The 20758-nt window shown below is 40.3% G+C and overlaps 1 protein-coding gene across 4 annotated transcripts in view; it reads right to left on the bottom strand.

Annotated features, from left to right (window-relative positions):
- Positions 1 to 547: 547 nt before the first annotated feature.
- Positions 548 to 20758, bottom strand: part of snupn (snurportin 1) — a 135091-nt gene continuing 114880 nt past the window's right edge. For 3 of the 4 annotated variants that reach the window (XM_076302570.1, XM_076302567.1, XM_076302559.1), the window contains exons 7-9: positions 11003 to 11080; positions 1606 to 1686; positions 548 to 1313 (exon numbers count right to left, since the gene is read on the bottom strand). In XM_076302570.1, the coding sequence (XP_076158685.1) occupies positions 1008 to 1313; positions 1606 to 1686; positions 11003 to 11080 (465 nt within the window). In that variant the 3' untranslated portion in view covers positions 548 to 1007. The remainder of the gene's footprint in view (positions 1314 to 1605; positions 1687 to 11002; positions 11081 to 20758) is intronic. The other variant, XM_076302573.1, reaches the window with a different exon arrangement.

Below are 20758 nucleotides of genomic sequence, written 5' to 3'. Positions count from 1 at the left end.
AGATGTTGAGTTAGCAATTGAGAAGATATGTTTATTCTGATTTTAATAAAAAAAAAAAAATCATTGCATTTATTAGTTGAGAGACGTTCTGGTGCTAATTGTGAGGGGCGGGGTTTGTTAACTTCTTGACAGTTGAATGCAAGGCTTACTTGTACAGTACTTCTACTGATGATATTTGAGAAAAAAGAAAAAAAAAAAACAGCCTTGCTTCTCATATATTTTAAAATTATACATGCGGAGCATGTCTTTATGGATTTCATAGTGGATCTGAAGTTTGGGGACTCGAGTCTGAAACTCGGACTCAAGTCGGACTTAAGTTGCAAAAACAGTGACTTCAGACTTGACTTCTCTGCAGTGTACATACACACAGGTGTATGCAAAGTTGTACACAAAGATACATATGGCCCATAGATTCAAGTAGTCCAGTAAAATAATCATTTTAGACACTTCCTTTCCACTGGTCTGAAAAATGTTATGAAGTAAAATAAAAGTGCATTCTTTTTGTTTTGTTTTTGGTGTTTGCCTGTACATATGACAAAAACATCACTTCCATGTACATTTGTCTGGTTACTGACATTTTATTTCCATATGAACACAACACACATGAATTAGAATATTAAAATCAATTCACATTTCCAGCCTATACTGGTGAGTATCAGTTGGATGCAAACACATTAAACCTTAGCACAACATGAAATGAAAGATTAAAATGTAAGGAACCAATATATATATTTTTTAAATGGTTCCCAGTTAAAACTTCACATTCAGATAAAACATTGGTCCCTATAATGAAAGTATGAAGACTAAAATGTTGGCTAACAACACAATTATATCATTACCATGGGTAATTTGTGAGGATAAATATCCCGCTGAAGTAACCTCTACAAACCTCTACTCTGAGGGAAGCCTTAATTTGCTAAGCACCATCCACATTTCTTAACCTTCTCTTTACCTCAAGTTACCATGCAGTGCTTAATGGTTCTAATCTGCAGGAGTTCTGTTTGTGTTCAGATGCCCATGTGTGCTTCTCTCTTGTTTTGGAGGGAGTGTGTTTCTTTAACATCAGGTGTAGAGAGATGTTCTAGCTCATACCGGCCATTCTGCTCAGCTGGATGGACATCACTGTATATTGTCTTCTGCTTAAGTATTTGCTGAAGCTGGTGCTGTGCATACTCTGGCTTACATGTCAGGGGACACTGAGGTACCTCCATGCCAATAATATCACCTATCATGTAGGGTCTTAACCAACCCACTAAAGGGGTGCTGCCAGGAGTATAATGAGTGTGCCGGTGGTAGAAGAGGAAGCCATCTACCTGAGGGAGAGGGATATCAGTATTAAAAGATGCGGTGTATTTTATACCAGTGAAACCTTCTTAAAATAAGTCCACAGGGTCATATTCTTTACAAAAGGATTCCCACAACAGCCAATATCATTATAGGTTTGCTGAACAAACTGAATGGATAATCAAAACAGCAGTGACCCGAAAACACATATGCTTCAGAACACTCGATAACAATGTTTTTCACAGATGCTACAATAATAGTTGGTAGGTACAATGATATAACATAATTTTGTCTGAACTATTCGCTTAAGGGTTTTCTTACATTGAAGGTGTACTCTTTGACAAGTGCTTGCTCAATGGATTCTTTTGTGCACGCAGTGCTCTGAAGGTTTACAAACCGAAACTGTAGAAGGAAATCAAGATATCATGTGGTTAATCCATTATATGTACTGTATCTGACAAGTACTTTATTAGACCTTACATGGAATGATTTATTATAATCTTTAACATTATGGGCCCCATCATACAACCAGCATTTTCTTGTTTGTGACAGGAAAGCGCATTTATAGTTATTCCACCAGGCTCCCACGCTAAGGTGAACCTTGCGCAGCCACGGGATGATGAAAAAACTAGGTGTCACTTGCATGATCATAAATTGCTATTTTGACGCATCTGAAAATGATAACACCCCTGACCAAGAAAAAATTGGTCTTAAGTGAAATGTGCAGTATTACACTTTTACAACAGAGTACAAGTACGGACGGGCGTAGTAACAATAACTAGGGGGCGCGGCTTTTGCGAATGGTCATTTTGAATGCAACAGTTTAGAACAAATTCGTGCAGCATGCTAATGATGCTAACCAGATTTAATAGCAATTTAGCCAGGTTCTCTTGCCAGATTGTTAATGTTTGGATTACATGTGCATGCTGAGGAGGGATGCACCTGTTGAGGGAGAGCGAGAGAGAGAGAGAGTGCACGGGGGCAAGGACTCATTGTTGAGGTAAGCCTACTTCTATCGCCTACTCTGGTAGAGTTGCACATACTAGCTACAATGCAAGATATATTTAGCCTATATTTAGTCATTCTTAATGTGACCGGTCGAGGCAAACCCTTCGAGATACTCTCAGATAACGGAACCAACTTTAAAGCTGGAGAACTTGAACTGCGGGAAGCTTTTGCCTCGCTCAGCCCAACAAATAAAGTTCACCTTTAACCCCCCAAGTGCGCCTCACTTCGGGGGCTGTTGGGAGAGGGAGATAAGGTCACTGAAGCAAGCCCTACAGGTGACTATTGGCTCACAGTTACACCCAACACCTTGCTGATGGGGCGGCCTGATGCATCACTTCCTCAGGTAGTGTATCCCAAGTCAGAACTCCTCAGCTGACGAAGATGGTGCCATAGCCAACTACTCGCAGATCACTTTTGGAAGACCTTCATCAGGAGCTACATGCCAGTGTACAGACCCGCCAGAAGTGGCTTTCAGACCCTCCCAGTCTGGACGTCGGGGATGCTGCTATATATCATGCATGTTGCTTGTGTGCTGCATGTGCTAACCTCATGGCCATTGGCGTTAGCTTAGCACTAACCATGGTAAACTACATGAATGCCACCTAGTGGACAGATGTTGTAATTGTATCAAGCTGCATATTTACTATGCTGCATATTTAACTATGACTGCATTTCCGGCGGGAACTGCGAAAGTGTGCTTGCCCTGGTCCGGTCACCAACGTGAGCAGACAGTGGCATACGCTATGCTGAACCTGGCTTGATCCAGGCATTGTAACAGTGCCTTTCAGTGTTGGAGCAGTGGCAATATCTCAAAAGCTCTAGGAGAGGGCTATTCAACTATTAGCTTGCGGGTTGAATGCGGTTCGTTGGATTTTACCTGTGGCCTGCCTTCGAATTTAGCTTCTATGACTGAGATCAAATCAATAAAATAAAATGACAGCAGTGATTGGCTGCAAAAATAAATAATGTCACGCGTCTTGCGCCTCTCAAACTGGGCTATCAGGTAACCAGTGGCGGCTGGTGGTTAAAAAAATAACGGAGGAAGGAATGTCTGCTTGATTGGCGTTAGTGGCAAATGTGAGGTTGTGATGGCATATGTGAACAATAGAGTATGTAGGCCGCCTACCCAGACACATTTATAGCAGCAGTATGTACTATGGGGGGGACAATTTGTTCAGGGACAATGGACTTTGTAATATAATTTAAATATATAACTCACTTTGGATAATAGTGCTAAATTAATAAATGTAAATGTAAATAAATGTAAATTTAGGTCTGGGAAGTCAGGGAAGATATGTAGGTCTAGTTATGAAATACTGTTTTCCAGATGTGCAAAATTACGGAAAGTCTGGAGGTTTTGCTCAGTGTAATACATTGGCAAAAAAGTCTATAATAATAAAAATAGACACTTGTTTTATAAAACCATGTAACTATTTACCATTAAAAATAGACCTTAAATGTGGTTATTTGTAACATGCTATTGTTTTTAAAGCTGTTAATGTGACAGGCCAGCAGTAGGCTATGGCTGATTGTTTTCTGTGCTAACGTTACCAGTTAGCCATGAGTAGCCTATTTGTCTGACTATGTAGAATTCAGTAGCCTACACTTACCATCTTGTTTTGGAATATGAATTTTTGGAGCTGGTCTTCCTGCTTTGATAAACATTATCAGTGTATTCGCAGTGTATTTGAATGTATAAAAGATTTGAGATTGTCCTCTGATTCCATTGTACTGTTTATTTCACGAGCAAAAAACAAGCTTTCCGTTCAACATAAGATTCGTAGTTTGCCTGCAGATAACATTCTTGAACCGTTGCCGCTAAAAACAGCACCCCCTATCGCAATTGAAAATTACTGTACGGAGGAGCTTCCTCCCTTGGCCATTGAAAACGACGTGATTCACGAGCCGCTGGGGTCCGAGGCGTTTATAATGGACTTCAATGAGGGGCTTGAGGAGGAAGCTCCTCCATACAGTAATTTTCAATTGCGATAGGGGGTGCTGTTGGCATTTTGATCTAGGGGAACGATTTTGTTCATTCAAAGTGTTAAAAATAGTAATATTAACAGTAATTTATCAGATTAGTAATTCACTTTATATATTTGTTATTTTTCTCTGAAATTTTAGGGAGGGTGTTCCTCCCTTTCCTCAATGAAGGAGCCTCCTCTGCAGGTAACCTACAGAGGAATTGAAATTATGAAATATGACCAAGGCATTAAAAAGCTGCTTGTTTGTCAGGATACTTTTTCACTGATTTATTTTAAAAAATATGAGCTATGAGTGTGAATGTTATATATTCCATTCCACAAATTATGTTTTACTGGTTTATTTGACAAATAATCTATATGGATTTGCTCTATAAAGACCTTATGTCTGTTTGGGATTGTTTTGAGAGCCTATTGATGTAGCCTATCTCAGATGTATCTCAGAATAAAGGAATACTTCATATTACTCTAAACCACCGTCTGTAAATCAACTGTATACTACTGCCTACATTGCACTATATTTCTTGACCTGTCTCTGTATATTTCATCACCTTTCTATACTTGCCTCACATTGCAACACAGCTCAGATCTTTGGTTGCTATGAAGGCCAATCGTTCTAAATGGATGGTTGCTATGGCCAAAGACCTGTTCTATCTCTGCCGTTGTCAAGCGGGCTATCGTAGAATTCTGATTAATCTTATCTTATTTGAAACATCTCTATTTTACTTAGCCAACTTCCATACAGTGGGTCCCATTAAGAAGTGGCCACTTCATTCGCGCTTACCGTGATTCACACAGCAGCATTATTCAATTAATCTGTCACCATATGCCTATGCCTACAATTGCAAAAAAAAAAAACATTTTAATTTGATTCACATGAAACGTCACATTTAATGTACATGTTGACAATGAGTAGGCTAGTTTTGGTTGTTGGTGGTGTTATTGCATCCCTTAGTTATGCCTACAACGCAAGTTCCCTCGCGATTGGAAGCTCCTGTAGACCATAGTAGACGCATTTTAAAACATCGCGTTAGGAGTTAGTAGTCCTCGCCACTTCTTTTAAGCTGTCACAGACGTACAGTGGGTCCCTGTTAAGTTTGGACGGGTTCCTTCAGGAATCACGATCCCCATTTTCTTGGCAGAAATGGCACAAACTGCAGTTGACACAAACAACCACAAGGTGTCACTTGGGTGCCACTACTATTTTTGATGCGACTGACTTACTGCTTCCATGACGCAGCGGGGGCAGGGGAACTTAAATTGATCACGGTAGTTTAAGCTTACACTTGACAAAACATTCTAATATGAAAATGTAGATGCAATTGTTGTAAAATGGTGCAGCTCCTTTAAGAAAGCACCGTGTGCAGGGATGGAGAGAGAGAAAGTGAGAGGGGATATGTGTGTTAGAACTTAGCGTGTGGAAAAAGTATGTGCTGTTGAGACTGGAGAGAGTCATATTCAAAATAATGCAAAAAAAAAAAACAATTATCCTCATTCATTGCAACCAAAGCATGCCTGCTTGCCGATGTTCAAACGAAAAATATATCAAAGCACCTTTTGCGTTTGAATGTAGCACGAAAAAATTTTTAAACAGCTGGACAAATGATTTAGCTAATTGATTATATAACCTGTACACCAGCAATTGTTGAACATTTACCTGTACAAGTACATTGACAGTAGCCCAGCCTAACAGCATGTTGTAGGCCTACTGTAGAAATTTCACTTAAATTGCAACCGCAACATGCCTGCTTTCCAACGTTCAAACGACAACGAAAAAGATAATAAAACAACAAGAGGGTTGAGTCTGAATGACACTGAGTTTTTAGACACTGAGTTTTTGTAGTTAAGAAATATTTTCGTATAAAAAAAATTGTCATTCTTCAATCTCCTTCACTGACGCCTATGGAAAAGGCTTAACGTCCCAAAACAACGATCAATGATCATCAAATTTCTCTCTCGTATTGCTCCTCATAACCATCTATAAAAAAGTGTTTTTTCTTTTCTTTTTGAGCACATCCGAATCCCAGGACATAACGCACTGGACCTTATAATAGGCTCGAGATATAATTCCAAAGGGGGCAGATAGGGGCCACTGCACTTAAAACTTAAAAAGATGAAGCTTTCCGAACTTTGAAATTGCGATCAGTGACTGGCATCGGGTGAACGAAGCTTTTCGAAGTTGAACAGGCTATTTGCTATTTGCTACAAAACTATTTGCGCACCTCCATGTCACAGGAGAGACTAGGCTCTCCCTTCTATGAAAAAGACGTTAGGCTACCTGCAAACTGGCCTATTATTTCATTGCTGAGTTTGCGGCAAAGCAAGACATTTTTTTTTTTTCCTGAGTCAGGATATGGCGAGTCAGTGTCATTTATTTGTCCAATGTTAGCCTATAGATACAGACCAGTACATCTTATCAATAGTTTGAATGTCGTGTGTGTTTCTGCTCATTGACAAATACCGTTCAGCACAATGATTCATGCCCAATTAATTCCCCCTGTTAAAGTGTTCGCCTTTGTTAAGCGTTCATCTTCCGATAGTTCGTCAAAGTGACGCTTCACTCTCCGTGCTCTAACATTTTCAAATGTACTCTGAACCCCCATTTATTTGCGAGTGTCTGCGCTGTAGCCTTGGCCTGGTCAAAGGCACGCAGGTAGTCAGAAAGGACCGGTATAGAATTTTCCAGCAATTGCATTGCGGGGGTAGCGACGGAGGTCACAGGCCCTGGTGCGACTGCACTTGCTGCACCAACTATATTTACGCCACTGCGTGGAGCGCTAATGTGTCTACTGTAAATCATTCATGTGCGAAAGTCATTAGGCTGGAAGCGCTAATGTGTCTAAGCTCATTAGTCTACTTTCAATAGGCCTACTGTACAGCCTGAGAGGGGGAACATAGCCTACTGTAGAGTAAACAATCAGTTTACTTAGTTACATTTGTTTAGTTAAATCTCCATGATATGCTTAGCCTATAGAAAGACGAAGTCGGGAAAGTGCTTCGGAGAAAACGTATTTATTGAAATAATGAACAGTCTACATTCAACATTCTACAGTCTAAATTTAAAGCACGTTGAATCCCTGGGAAGATCTGCGTGTTGTGCGGAGGAATTCGTTGATCTTATTGATGCAGTCCTTCAGTTCACGCTTTCAACCGATCATTCTCGGCGTCTCTCTCGGCTACTCGAGCTTTCTCCCCTCCCCCACCCCCTTCTTTCACAAGCAGTGCAGCTTTCTGAAGCGGTGCCTTTTGAAGCTAATGCAACAAATACCACCAATATTGTTGTGTGGCAATAAAAGTATCCAGGGTTTGCGCAAGTAGCCTAAATATATAAATAAATTAAGGACATACAATCCTTAACGTGAAAAAGCTTAACGTAGCTTAATGTCCCAAAACAACAAGTAGTTTTATGCGCTCATTATAAAGAAAGTTTAACGTGTCCCAAAACAGCTGTCAATTAATCACCAAACGTCAAGAGGGTTGAGTCTAAATGACACCGAGTTTTATACACTGAGTTTTTGAAGTTAAGAAATATTTTCGTAATAAAAATGGTCATTTAACCAATAAAGGATGAAAAAAATGTAGCCTACAGTAGGCTACATGCAACCCAGCAGAAGACTATTATAGGCTATTGGCAAATCATTGAGCATCATTCACACATTGTATTCTGCACAGTTTCTACACGTGGAGCGCTAATGTGTCTAGGCATACTGTAAATCATTCAAAATGTGTTTAAGTCATTAGGCTGGAAGAGTGTCTACTGTCAGTGACTAATGCGAGAAGCGGGTTCTGTGTTGTAGGCTATGCATTTTTCCGACACTTGGCTGCAAGTTCCCCTCCCCCACCCCCTTCTTTCACAAGCAGTGCCTTTTGAAGCTAATGTAACAAATACCACCAATATTGTTGTGTGGCAATACAAGTCTATCCAGGGTTTGCGCAAGTAGCCTAGCCTAAATAGGCCTATATAAATAAATTAAGGACATACAATCCTTAAAGCTTAACGTAGCCTAGATTAATGTCCCAAAAAGTCGTTTTATGCGCTCATTATACATGGATTTCTATGAAACGTCACGAAAACATGCATGCGCAACCAAGAGGCAGAAAGCACCATAGAACAGCATAGAGCAATGCAAAAGAGCAAAAGAATAAAATGAGTTTTTGTGCTGACAACTGCACCAATTCGAAATCACGATGGTTAGAGAATGTTAAATATGTTCAATATCCCTAACGGAATGCATGTCTTCGCCAAAAATGACAAAATACGATGTTATGTTATTAATGCAAATGAACGGCACACTTTGAAATATAGTCGGAAATGAGATGTTATTATCATTGAGACAACAGGGGTATACAATAAAATCCGATTGTAGCTTACAGCAGCCAACTATTTAGGTTAAGTTTATAATGTTGTGGACGGCCACCAAGCGTCTTCTGCCCCACGGCTGCGGCACAGTCTTGAGTGACCGGATTCGTTTTCCTTTGTCATATGAATGCTGTCATTTTGTTAACATTACTGTTAAGGAGATGCTGTAGGCAAAGGCTATATTTCAACCTCGTTAGTGTCAGAACTATTCACAAGCTTTCTGGGCAGCATTTTTATGTTCTGTTAGCAAGCGAACTTCTCATGACTACCGACAAAGTAGCCTATACTGCCAGCTGACGAAGCTCTCATTTTAAAACATTACTGAGAGACAGACACTGTACAATCAAGAAATCTTGCCACTGAATCCAAAACAATGTTTAACATTATGTACAAGGCTTAGGCTACAGTGGACTAGCATGTTGCAGGGGCTGCTAAAAACACAGAGAAACGCACTGAAAACTCGGCCAATCACAGCCCTTCTTGCTGTCGAATGTGCCGTCTGGTTCGACCGTGAAACGCTACAGCGGACTATGCTGCCCCCAAGCGGCTGCAGTTGTACTTACATTTCACCATTCACCATGATCGTGAATGAAGTGTCAATTTTTAACGGGGACCCACTGTAGGTGCTACTTTTACGGCTAAAGTGCTTCGTAAATTACTGTTAGTAAAAAAAATAGCAGTCCTAAAGTTACAAGTGATGGAGTTACGAGTGCAAGCATCTTATATCAAATGACCATGGCATTACGCTAAACAACATAAATCCCAATTAGCAACATACATCTCCTCCCTATAGCTAGCCACACAAGAAATTAATGATACTAAATCTCTGCTTAGCATGCTTCTCCGCTTAGCATTCTAATAACAGAAGTAGCACAACGTTAACTGTATAAAACACTTACTTTCATAAAGGACGCATACCATCCAGCACATACACATGGAAACTGATATTTTAGGTTCTTGGCCACAAACTCAAAACGTGTCTCTGAAGCCCTGTTCTAGAATCTTTGCTCTGAAGGCTGCGTTGCTAGGCAACATCAAATAAACAAAATGAGAGTCTTTTCAAGGTATTAAAAGTGTACTTGTGATTACGAATGTGTGGTTTGCAATTAGAATAAACAAGAAATAACATTTCCAATAATTTCCCATGATAAATTACATAATATTTGCACCTTTTCATATACAAAATTTGGTATCGATATGTGACAGTGTTCCTGAGATATGGACGACTTCCTGTTTCGGAGCTTCGCCGCCGATTTCGTTTGGCTGTGATGGGCAAACGCTTCTGAAAATCAAAAATCCTTTCTGTAACTTTTGTGAGGTTTGGTCCAAGGATCATGTACGTCAAGTTCGGACCAAATTTGTGACCTGTGAAACTTTAGTTTGCAAGCACACTTAACTATTTGTTCAACCAAGCAGTGTTGATATAATTTCTTTGTATTTGTACATGACATTACATTCTGTATTTTGTACATTTTTTGTTGCTGTAATTACTTTCACTATTGATTGACAATGGGTTACCATCGAAAACAGACAAAAAAGCAACACTTAGCCCAAACATTTTCAAATGACTGCAGGATAAATGTCCTTACGTTTTTTATTCAGAGGAGTTGCTGCTTACATCTTGTGACAGTGCGTCTTCAGCTGTGCTTCATATGTGCCTATTGCCATAGACTAGGTTTTTCTTGGTCAGTGGCGTAATGCTTTTTAGATAGTCTAAGATAGCGATTTTTAGATAATGCGCTAAACCACACCTTTTGTTGAGTGTACGATAAGAATAAGCTTTGCATTGTGAATACCAGCGCTGTCGCGCTTGTCAATTGACAGCTGCATTAAATAGACCTACCTATGCATTTTCTATATCAACAAAATGGCCGCTGCGAACGTTATTACCTGATTATTACGTAGATCGAATATGCCTAATTATATTGACTGTCTACTGTATGCACAATTGCACAATTTCAACCCAAATTTTGCTGCTCTTATTTCTTCATTGTATGTGCCTTCTTATTTTTACTTTTTATATTGTTTACTTGAATGTTATGTTTGTCTGTGGACGTAATTGGTAAAATATGTCTTGTCTCCACCGTGGGATAGTGGGAAACGTAATTTCGATCTCTTTGTATGTCTATTGGACAATCCCTTTCAGCTGCATGATAACAGAGCACCAACGATGCGCCACATATTTTATATTTTAACAATGTGCATGCCGAAGAGGAAAATGATAACTCTGTCAGTCACAGACTAGCAAAGACCAGGCTAAATACATCTTGAGAAATGGGACCAGACATACACAGCAATTGTAACTGCTGTCAGGTTTAAAATAGACTATTTTAATAGTGAATGCTATGAAGGATTAATAACAACTTACAGCATTTTGCTTGGTAATTTCCAACAGGCCCCCTTCTTCCTCCATCTTTGACTGAAGCCAGAAAAACCTGAATTCTGTCTGAGAAAAGAAAAAAAAAATAATACATAATATTCTGGAGCAATCTTTTGCCCGTTGCAAACGAATTAGGTTGGTAATGTACATCGTTTCGACATGAGTAAGTTACATAAACACAATTCTTCATAACTGCCGTGTTAGTAAAATGATTGAATGTCCTGTGAATTAATAACTAGATGTAACGTCAACATGTGATTACTAGCTGTCTTTCAATGATATAATGTTAAAATGTTTTCCGCTAAAATGGGTCGTGATGCAGATCAAATGTATCTTTATGATGATGCGCCGTTAGTAGGCTACGTAAAGGCATGCTGCACACACTTGGTTGGGCTAACGAGCGGCCAAAGAGTAGTAGGCTAGCCTAGGCTGACTCATTAGTTATGTGCCGCCAAAGATTTTTTCACCGTCACTAATTCTGTTATCAACATTCCTCTTTGGCTGCTACTATTTGCGATGCACTCTGCTTTCGACATTCATTTACATTAGATTCCATTCTTTTCACCAGCTTCGCACTTTGCAGCCGGGTAAATCACGATTCAGTTATATTTGGTCGCTGCTCCATAAAATCCATTGTTCATCCAGTGTTTGCCTGTTAAAAACTTCGGCGTTGATGTGTGTGGCAAGTGACAGTGCACCTAGACTGTAGGCCTATAAAATGGCAATGCACTCATGTTGAAAAGTTCCTTCTTTTCAACTGAACTCAAAGATAATGAATATAGCATGAATATAATATTTTCTGTTTGTTATGCCCTTTAAAGTGTGTGGGCCTACATTTTGTGCATGCACTTCTGCAGTAGCATTTATTTCAGTTTATATCAGCTATATTTCTGAAGAATATATTGTGTTGCCTCAGGTCTGCTGCACATCTTTTGAAATTTGATTAGAAATAATCAAATAGACCTATGTCTTGAAGTTCAGTTAATAAAGTAACTTGCTTTGCTTTCATTTGAATCCCAATCAAGATAAACCATAATTGCTTTTATGTTAATATGGACTCCTGTAAAGTTCAGAAATGCAAAATAATAGAATTTTAATCATATGATAAAATATGTGATTAATCGTGATTAACTATAGGAATTCAAAGGTGTAATGCATTCCCGTGTATAGTTAGCCATTCCAGAGTAATCCAGTTTTGAAATAAATTGTTGCAAAATTCAACATGGCCTTTAGGCTTAAAAGCATTTCTTAAAACGGATCTGTGCTTACATCGCCTAGATATTTGTAAATCTTAGAATCAGAGAATATACAGCTCATGGTTAAGAGTCTGTCAATGTAGCCTCAATGATTTTTAAATGTTAAATATAGCCTTTATATCTGTACATATTAAAATCAGATTATGTAGGCTACACAGTATAGTTACTGTAGATCAAGTTAGACAGCTCCAGAACTCATGCCAATGATTGTCTTAAAGGAGCCACACCACTTTTATGACACTATGGCATATGAATGCTGTTCTGTTGACTAATCATGATATCACATTTTATACCGTATCTATAGTGGCTGGTGAAAAAGTTGAGTGGCTTTTTTTTTGGGGACCGAAAAGCAGTGACCGTTCATTTGAGTAAATGCTTTGTTTGTGCAGTTATCTTGAGTCTGTGCGTTTGTGTGTGGTGCGCTTGGCACATTGTGATAAATGTGATAACCATTAGTTATAATAGTGCCATTTTGGGTAGGCCTAGGAGTTGCGTGACCAACTTTTAAACATTTCTCGGGGGAGAAACCCCTGAATCCCCTCTTACATAGGACATTTCATGTCTGGGCTTAAGTCTCGAATGTGTTGAGTTTTATTAGGCCTTAACAAGCCCGCAGTAAGCTACAATGCATGACTACAGGGATTAAAGTGAAAAAAAATCGTTTGACTGAACTTTTTTCAGGCCATAAATCATACGTTGTTCATATCTACCTATAGAGATAGCACCCCTTTTGTGGTCGCGACCTATTGGTTTTTAATGTACAAAAAGATGCAGAACAGCAAAGTAAAGGGAGTATTCGCCTTATTCACACGACGGCCATTGTTTAAACCAAAACGAGGCTACAGGGTACACTTACTATATAATTAATGCCACCTACTGGTGAATGCATAGAACATAACAATCCTATGGTTTGTGTACCCTGTAGCCTCGTTTTAGCTGCCAATGGCCGCCATGTGAATAAGGCGAATTGAGAGTGTTCTTGATTGAGATTGAGTTTTCCTGATGAACAAAAATATATTTTAGTACCATCCCTGACCATTGCTGATTAGCCATTGCTGTTCTTTTCTACTGCAGCAATATTGTAGAAAGGCTTTAACACACTCTTATTTAATTACTTCAGGCCAAAAGTGTTTAAAGGGGAGATTTTTTTCTTGTTAATATGCAATTCAACACCAAGTAAAATCTATAAAATCAAGTTTGCAAGACTTCCCATTTCCTCATCAAAGTAACGAATCAGAACATCATATTTCCATTGTTGCCTCATCCACATTTAATGAAAACATGGTAATTTTGAGTTTTACAGACAACTCAGTTTTCCAATGAGCAGCAATACTGTGTGTGCTCATGCAGGAGGTCTGCGCATCTGATAACGACAATCTGGAGACGGCACTTTTGTCTTCAGCAACAGATTGTATAAGGTTGACTGTGACAAGAGGTTGCGAAATGGTGAGGGACCGGTCGTGTTGCGCTATGAAAGAACATGCGTAGCCTACTTTCTAAACGTAAAAACGGTCAGCCATAGATAAACGTAGCCTACCTCTGTCGTGGTGGCTAGTTGCACCAGGTAGGGAAGATGTCCTGAAGTGCACGAACGTTAACCTTATGGCGGTCTTCTGATTGGTGGCGTGCTAAAATGTTTTCCTATTGCATCCATAAACAATTTTCTTGCAGCGAACCGCGCAAAATCAAACCCCTGGCACTTTAATTTCTTTACACCATGGCTTGTTAGTTCTCCCCCGTTTCCAACAGCTGCCCATCTCCATTTATTTTTTAACTTTTGACACCTGCCTTCCTTTAGCAACAACGCATCCATGACAGCTAGTGGCCTTGCCAAATAGACGCACACAAATCATGACGCTAATATGCGAGGTTCTGGTAGGCCTACTGTTTATGGTTTTGTGCTATAAATTAATAATATTTTATAGCAAAGTTTTAAGTTGACTATTTTAATTGTATGGCTATTTTTTGTCAACATACACTCACAACCTACTGTCATTAAAAGTGAGGCCTAATCAAAATAGGCTACAAGGCCGTCTGTGCGTCACAAACACGACTGACCCCCTTACTCGACAGTTCGCGATGATGACAATATTATTATTATTTTATGTTAACACGCTCAGTCAAAACCTTCCGTCGCAAATTGTGAAAAACATTGTTGTACATGTCATTACAGACGGGATAATAAATTGCATAGGCTACGGTTTATATTGCGTCGCTTTACACATAGCCTAATGTTAGTTGCATTGATTAAAAACTGTAACAATAATAGTAGCCTACATCGGGTAGCATAGCAGGCTATCTGTTCTAGTCATAGGTGACACCCAAAATGAATGACCTCCCCTGACAAGAGTTCGCGATAGTAAGAAATTGTCTACATTGATGCACGGAAAGAACACAGCCGCTTCTTCTCCGAATTCGCACATAGAGCTCACAATATCATATCCAAAAAAGTTAAATGGATTGGCCAACCTCATCAGCTGTCTCGATTGTGTCACTATAATCCAACTTTTAGACCGTTATAGTCCTCCATACGTGTTCTTTTTTTTTAAGCAAACGCCCGAGAAGTGTGTAGCTTCAACATAAACAAAGCGAAACTCATGGCTGACGTAGGCTATCTTCTTGAGCGGTCACTGATTGAGACACAGAAAGTTCTCAAGAACACTATTAGGTCTTTAAACATTTACCTAATATTTGTAGTTGCCTTTAAAAGGAAAAGCAAAGGTGATAGTTCCCCCCCCCCCCCTCCTATTTTTTTTCTCATCGGATCTGCATCGATCTCAAATATGACATTTTTAAAATCAAATTGACGGAAATCCGTCCTACGACAGAGAACTTTAATTAGTACGGTGTCTTGTGTAATTCCGCTGGATTTTCTTGTAAAAATTGATTTTTTTGCATATTTTGCTAGTATTGAGTCTAAGGAACAAGATTTTTTTTGTCTTCAAATTTTCACGATCCATTTTCACACTTAGATGACATCATCATTTATATAATGCATAATTAAGACTGGGACTACTGTCACTTGGGGGTTAAATGTGAGAAAACACTGGTAAAGAGGGTATTCTGCCTAATTTTTGGGTGCTGATTCTGAATATCATATTTACTTAGCTGATTTTTTAGTTTTAAACCTGCTAATTAGCATTTGCGGCCTAAAACTGGCCTCCATAGGCAACATAGAATGGGTGAATAGGGTAAAAAATGTAACTCTTTGGTATTCTTATGAAACTTTACTAGTTGATTATTTATGTAGAGACAATATTTTTTTGCATTACAAGTTTTCTGAAAATATATGTTTATGCATGTAATTTAACAATATCTCATTAATTATGCGCTAATTTGCATACATTTCAATTACAGACATCTGAATATTGGATAGTTAACATTAAATGTAGTGACGTTCAGGTTTGCCTTCAGAACTTTTTCTGGATTCAGAGCCTCAAAAGAATGGCTTGTTCAAGCACCAGTCCTAGGTTATGCCGATTTCAGTCATCCCTTTATCTTAGAGACGGATGCATGCCATGCAGGATTGGGGGCAGTTCTGTCACAGGAGAAGGATGGGTTACAGCGACCAATAGCCTTTGCTAGCCGGGGCTTGCGGCCAAGTGAGAGGAACATGTCAAATTATAGTGCCATGAAACTCAAACTCCTTGCAGTCAAGTGGGCAATCACAATCAAAATGGCAAGTATCTCCTGGGCAACACGTTCACCGTGTACACTGACAACAACCCCTCCAATACCTGCAGTCAGCGAAACTGGGCGCTCTGGAACAGTGCAGGGTTTCTCAGCTTGCCCTCTTTATTATAACATCAAATATCGTCCTGGGACAGCTAATTGCAATGCCGATACCCTTTCTAGGCTTCCCACAACTCTTTGCGATCTGTGTCACACAGCCTGGACGTCCCCCTGCCGCTTGCCATAGCCAACATGCAAGCCTCGAGTGCACCTATCCAAGACTCTTGGATGACAGAATCTTGTATGGTGGACACCATCCCTGGTCAAACCAAAAGAGACCTGAAAGTCCTGCTAGGTACTGATCCCTGTATTTCCAGATACCTGTGGTTTTGGTGACAGGGACGACCACATACCCGTTAAGACAAGTGGAGTGAACCAAGGGAAGTCCGCAGCTGATAAAGCAGTGGTCCCAGATGCAGGAAGTGGATGGGACCTTGTACCGAGCGATCTAGGCTCCTCCTTCCAGGGATCCAGTGCTGCAGCTTTTGCTGCCAAAGGTGTTGCGAGTTGAAGTGCTCACTAGCCTACACAACAACCACGGCCATCTGGGGGTGGACAGGACCACAGATTTGATATGACAGAGGTGCTTCTGGCCCCAGATGTGGCATGAGATGCAAAAGTGGCGTTCTGAGTGTGAGCACTGTGTGGTTGCTAAAGCAAGACAACCCAAGCCAGAACCTTCTTGGGAAATATGTTAGCCTTTGTTAAGCCTTTGTAGATAATCTCCATTGACTTTACTCTCTTGGATTGGGCTAGCATAGGAGAACGTTCTGGTAGTCACAAATGTTTTCTCAAAGTTTACCCAGGCCTTTCCCACCCCTTATCAGAGAGCTTCCACCGTAGCTAAGATTCTAACTGAGAGATGGTTCTATGTGTATGGTGTGCCAAGGAGAATCCACTCTGATCAGGGGCGCAGCTTTGAGGGGGAGCTGTTGAAGCACCTGTGTGACACCTACATCATAACAAAGACTAGAACCACCACTTTCAACAGGACACTTCATGACTTGCTCAGGACCTTACCCCCTGAAAAGAAGCGTAAATGGCCCCAGTTGCTCCCTCAGCTCCTGTTCGCCTATAATACCACCATGTACCAGTCCACACAGCACTCCCCATACGAGCTTATGTTCGGTCAGAAGCCACAGTTACCAGTCGACTACCTACTTGGAAATACTGGAGGTGACCACAGGGACAGTCCACCGACTGATTGGGTGGTGCAACATCAAGAGTACCTGACTTCTGTCTATGCTAGTGCTAGGAGACACTTAGAAGAGGCTGCGGCATATCGTAGGCATGGTGGTCCTAACACTGTAGTCCTCTTCAAAGTGGTTGTATGCACATCCAACCTCACTGAGGCCAGGTGCAGGACAAAAAAGCTTATCAAGGAAAGAAGAGTAGTTGTCCGCACACTGCAATCATAACACATAACGCAACGTTTCGACCCACCAGGGTCATCAGTTATGTTTTTAACTCAGTAAATGTAGTTCTTCTGGGAGATTGCAGTGTGCGGTCCTGACACTGTACCCATATTACCACCTGGCACTCTAGTCTTTCAAGTGGGCAGTGGTAGTGTAGTGGTTAAGGAGCTGGGCTAGCGTGCAGTAGCCTGAAAGTTGTCGGTTCAATTCCCGGCTTTCACTGTTATGCCCTTGAGCAAGGCACTTAACCCCAAGTTGCTCCGGGGACAATGTGATCCCTTGTAATATAGCTGACATACAGTATGTAAGTGACTTTGGTCAAGAAGTGTCTGCTAAGTATAATGTACAGTGACTCTTTTGCAAGAACCATTTTAACGGTCGCCACAAAATCCAGGATACATGGGTGTCTACCAAGTATGAAATTGTGGAGTGTCTTGATAGAATTGGCACACACTATAAGATCAGGCCGTATGGGGAAGAGACCTTCCACTCATAATACTGCCGGACAGCATTCAAACCCCTTCCACCTCCCACATTCTGTTTCACATGAGTTCTCTGCCAGTGTAGCAGAAGTAAATATTCTCCCCGTCCCCTTCAGGCCTTGGCAGTAGATAGGTATGCTACCAGGAGGGTGAACTTTAAAGCCAGATGTGTATGTGGAAAGGCTGACCTGCAGCGCTGGCTTACACGCCCACCCGTGGGTGGTGATCATATACGTAGCTTTCTCTCTGGGAGAACACAACCGGTCATTTGATATTTTTGCCGCATGGGTGTTTGTGGTTGTTGTTGTTGGAAGAACATGGCTTCATTCTTAATTCTAAAACTTCATTGCTTCTCTCGCACGCCCGGCCTGTTGGCTGTGGATAACCCGTTGCTTTTAAAGAGAGCAAATGCACATGGTTTAGTGTCTAAGCAATGTTTTCCCTTGAGTTTTTTTTTTTTGTATTAGTTCAGGCTGTGAGAGGGCCATCCGTGGTTTGTCTGTTTGTTTGTACCTTATATTCTTTTGTTTCTTAATTTTGCCTACTGTTACTCAACTACCCATGCCTATGACACCTAGTGGTGTACTGTGTTGCCTGTACTATTTTAGATTATTTCCAAGACAAATTTATCTTAAGGTAGACAATAGAATGACATGGCAGGTCAAGGAAAGCATCAAGAAAAGCAAAGATTAAGAAATCGTTTTTGACATAGGCAACAAGGGTGGAGGTGTTTTTACACTTTTCAGACACTCAAAGTTTGAAAACTATGGATATTGTTTTAGAACCAACAACCTTTCTACATTATCTGGGGGTTTTGTGTGCAAAAAGTGGAATTAATTGTCAAAAAAATAGAAGAAAATGTGAAAATCACTTTTCGTACTAGATATAATCACTTATTTTAAAACATACAGAAAAAAACACTAAAGATGGATTGTGAAAATTTGAAGACAAAAAAAATCTTGTTCCTTAGACTCTATATTAGCAAAATATGCAAAAAAATCAATTTTTACATGAAAATCCAGCGGGACCCTATTTTCCAAACACAGCGTACTGTACTAAATCCTTGTGACTAATGTCCAGCTTATTATTTTAACCCTGTGTGGGTCTCTTAAAAATGCATCAAGTATAATTAATAAATATGGTTTTCTGTGCAACATATGCATACTTTGCTATTGTTTCAACCAGCCTGTTGTCCATAGCCTGTCAAGAGAGTGGCGCCGGAACGATATTTCGCATAGGCTACTCAATGGTGCTATTTCACACGCATTATAGCGACCCTCACTCACCGGGGCTAGGTGGAAGGTGTTAATAGCAGATTGGTGTAGCCTACAGTGGACAGTCACTTGAGATCAGGTCTGCATTCTAGAATGTTAAGACGCATCAAGACGCATTGCCTGTTACACACACCTGTTGCGCATTGCCATTCGCACTGCTGCGTAAAGAGCATAACTATCTCAGTGACAGGTGTTAATCGTGTTAATTACACGTTAATCACACGTTAATCACGATGTAGCCTAATCAGTTCTGATAAAACAAAACAACTATTTGTGAACACTACTGAAAAATACGAAATACCAAAAATTTCTACTCAATACATTCAAGCCAGCACCTAGACACGGCTATAGGCCTGTAAGAAAACTCTGACACAAACTGCCTGTCATTTCAATTGTTTTTTAAAACGTGGACGGGTAAATTTTAACAGCTATATGTTGTAATAGGCTTGAACGGAAGTGGCAATCGAATCCCTTTTGCGCTCCGCACAGGTGCAAGAGCGGGTCACAGTCAATAGCCCTTTTCACACAGAGATCACGCAAAATTTGCGGGAAGAGGAGACGTTTTTTTGCCGCATAGTGTGTCACCATCAGATGCAGCAGGTGTGTGATTTTCAAAACCATGGCGGGAGAACCGTCTGCACTTTGGTTAGCTGCTGCGCACATTTTTAGTAGCCTACCCTATAAATGCAAGTGAAGTTGCTTTGCATTATAGTGCAGTATGTGTTGATGCTTAGAATGTCGGATTCTTGCGATTGCGTCTTTGGACAATAAAAAGTAATTTGGAAGGGCAATTGAAGAGAAGCAAGGAGCAGTTCAGATGAAAGACTCAATGATCTTAAACGCAGTAGACAAAGACGTTTGTCTTCTTGGTCAATTTGCGTTGGGATCTAAAACAGTGGCATATAGAAATATTCAAATGGGTGAGCACAGAAGAAAAGAAACGGGTGGGCAAAGCGAATTTGATTGAACATAAGAGGGGCCTAGATTAGATACACTATGAATCATAGGCATGTTATATTTATGACATAAAAGTGGAATTTACTGAAGCATTTCATCACAGCTGACAAATTAGGACCCATCCCAGTAACTGTCTGTTCAGTTTGTTGAGGTCAGGCAAGCGCTTCTGCAGTTTGATGGCCAAAACTGACAGACTAAGAAAAAGCTATTTCCCTCAGGCCATACGACTCCTCAACATGGACATGCCAACTCGTATTAATACCATGGACTCTATCCCATTTTAATATTATTTATTAGGGCCCGAGCACCGAAGGGCGCAAGGCCCTATTGTTTTTGTAAGGATTATTATTAGGGCCCGAGCACCGAAGGGCGCAAGGCCCTATTGTTTTTGTAAGGATTATTATTAGGGCCCGAGCACCCGAAGGGCGCAAGGCCCTATTGTTTTTGTAAGGATTATTATTTTTATTATTATTGTTATTCTACTTTTTTGCTGTCCTGTTTTTGAGGTAGTTAACATGGTCGAATACTCTTGAAATTTGGCACACACGTCAGGTGTCACGCAACGCAGTTAGGTACAAGAGCTTGACCCCGGGCGTGGCCCAGGGACTCGCTAGCGCCCCCTTAGGTG

The sequence above is a fragment of the Alosa pseudoharengus genome, unplaced genomic scaffold (genome assembly GCF_046254945.1).
Source record: "Alosa pseudoharengus isolate Yale_2024_CS ecotype anadromous, Long Island Sound unplaced genomic scaffold, YU_APseudo_1.1 YU_APseudo_1.1_scf_10, whole genome shotgun sequence".
NCBI lineage: Eukaryota > Metazoa > Chordata > Actinopteri > Clupeiformes > Clupeidae > Alosa > Alosa pseudoharengus.
Note: the sequence above shows the minus strand (reverse complement) of the source record. Positions and strands in the feature narration are given on the sequence as shown.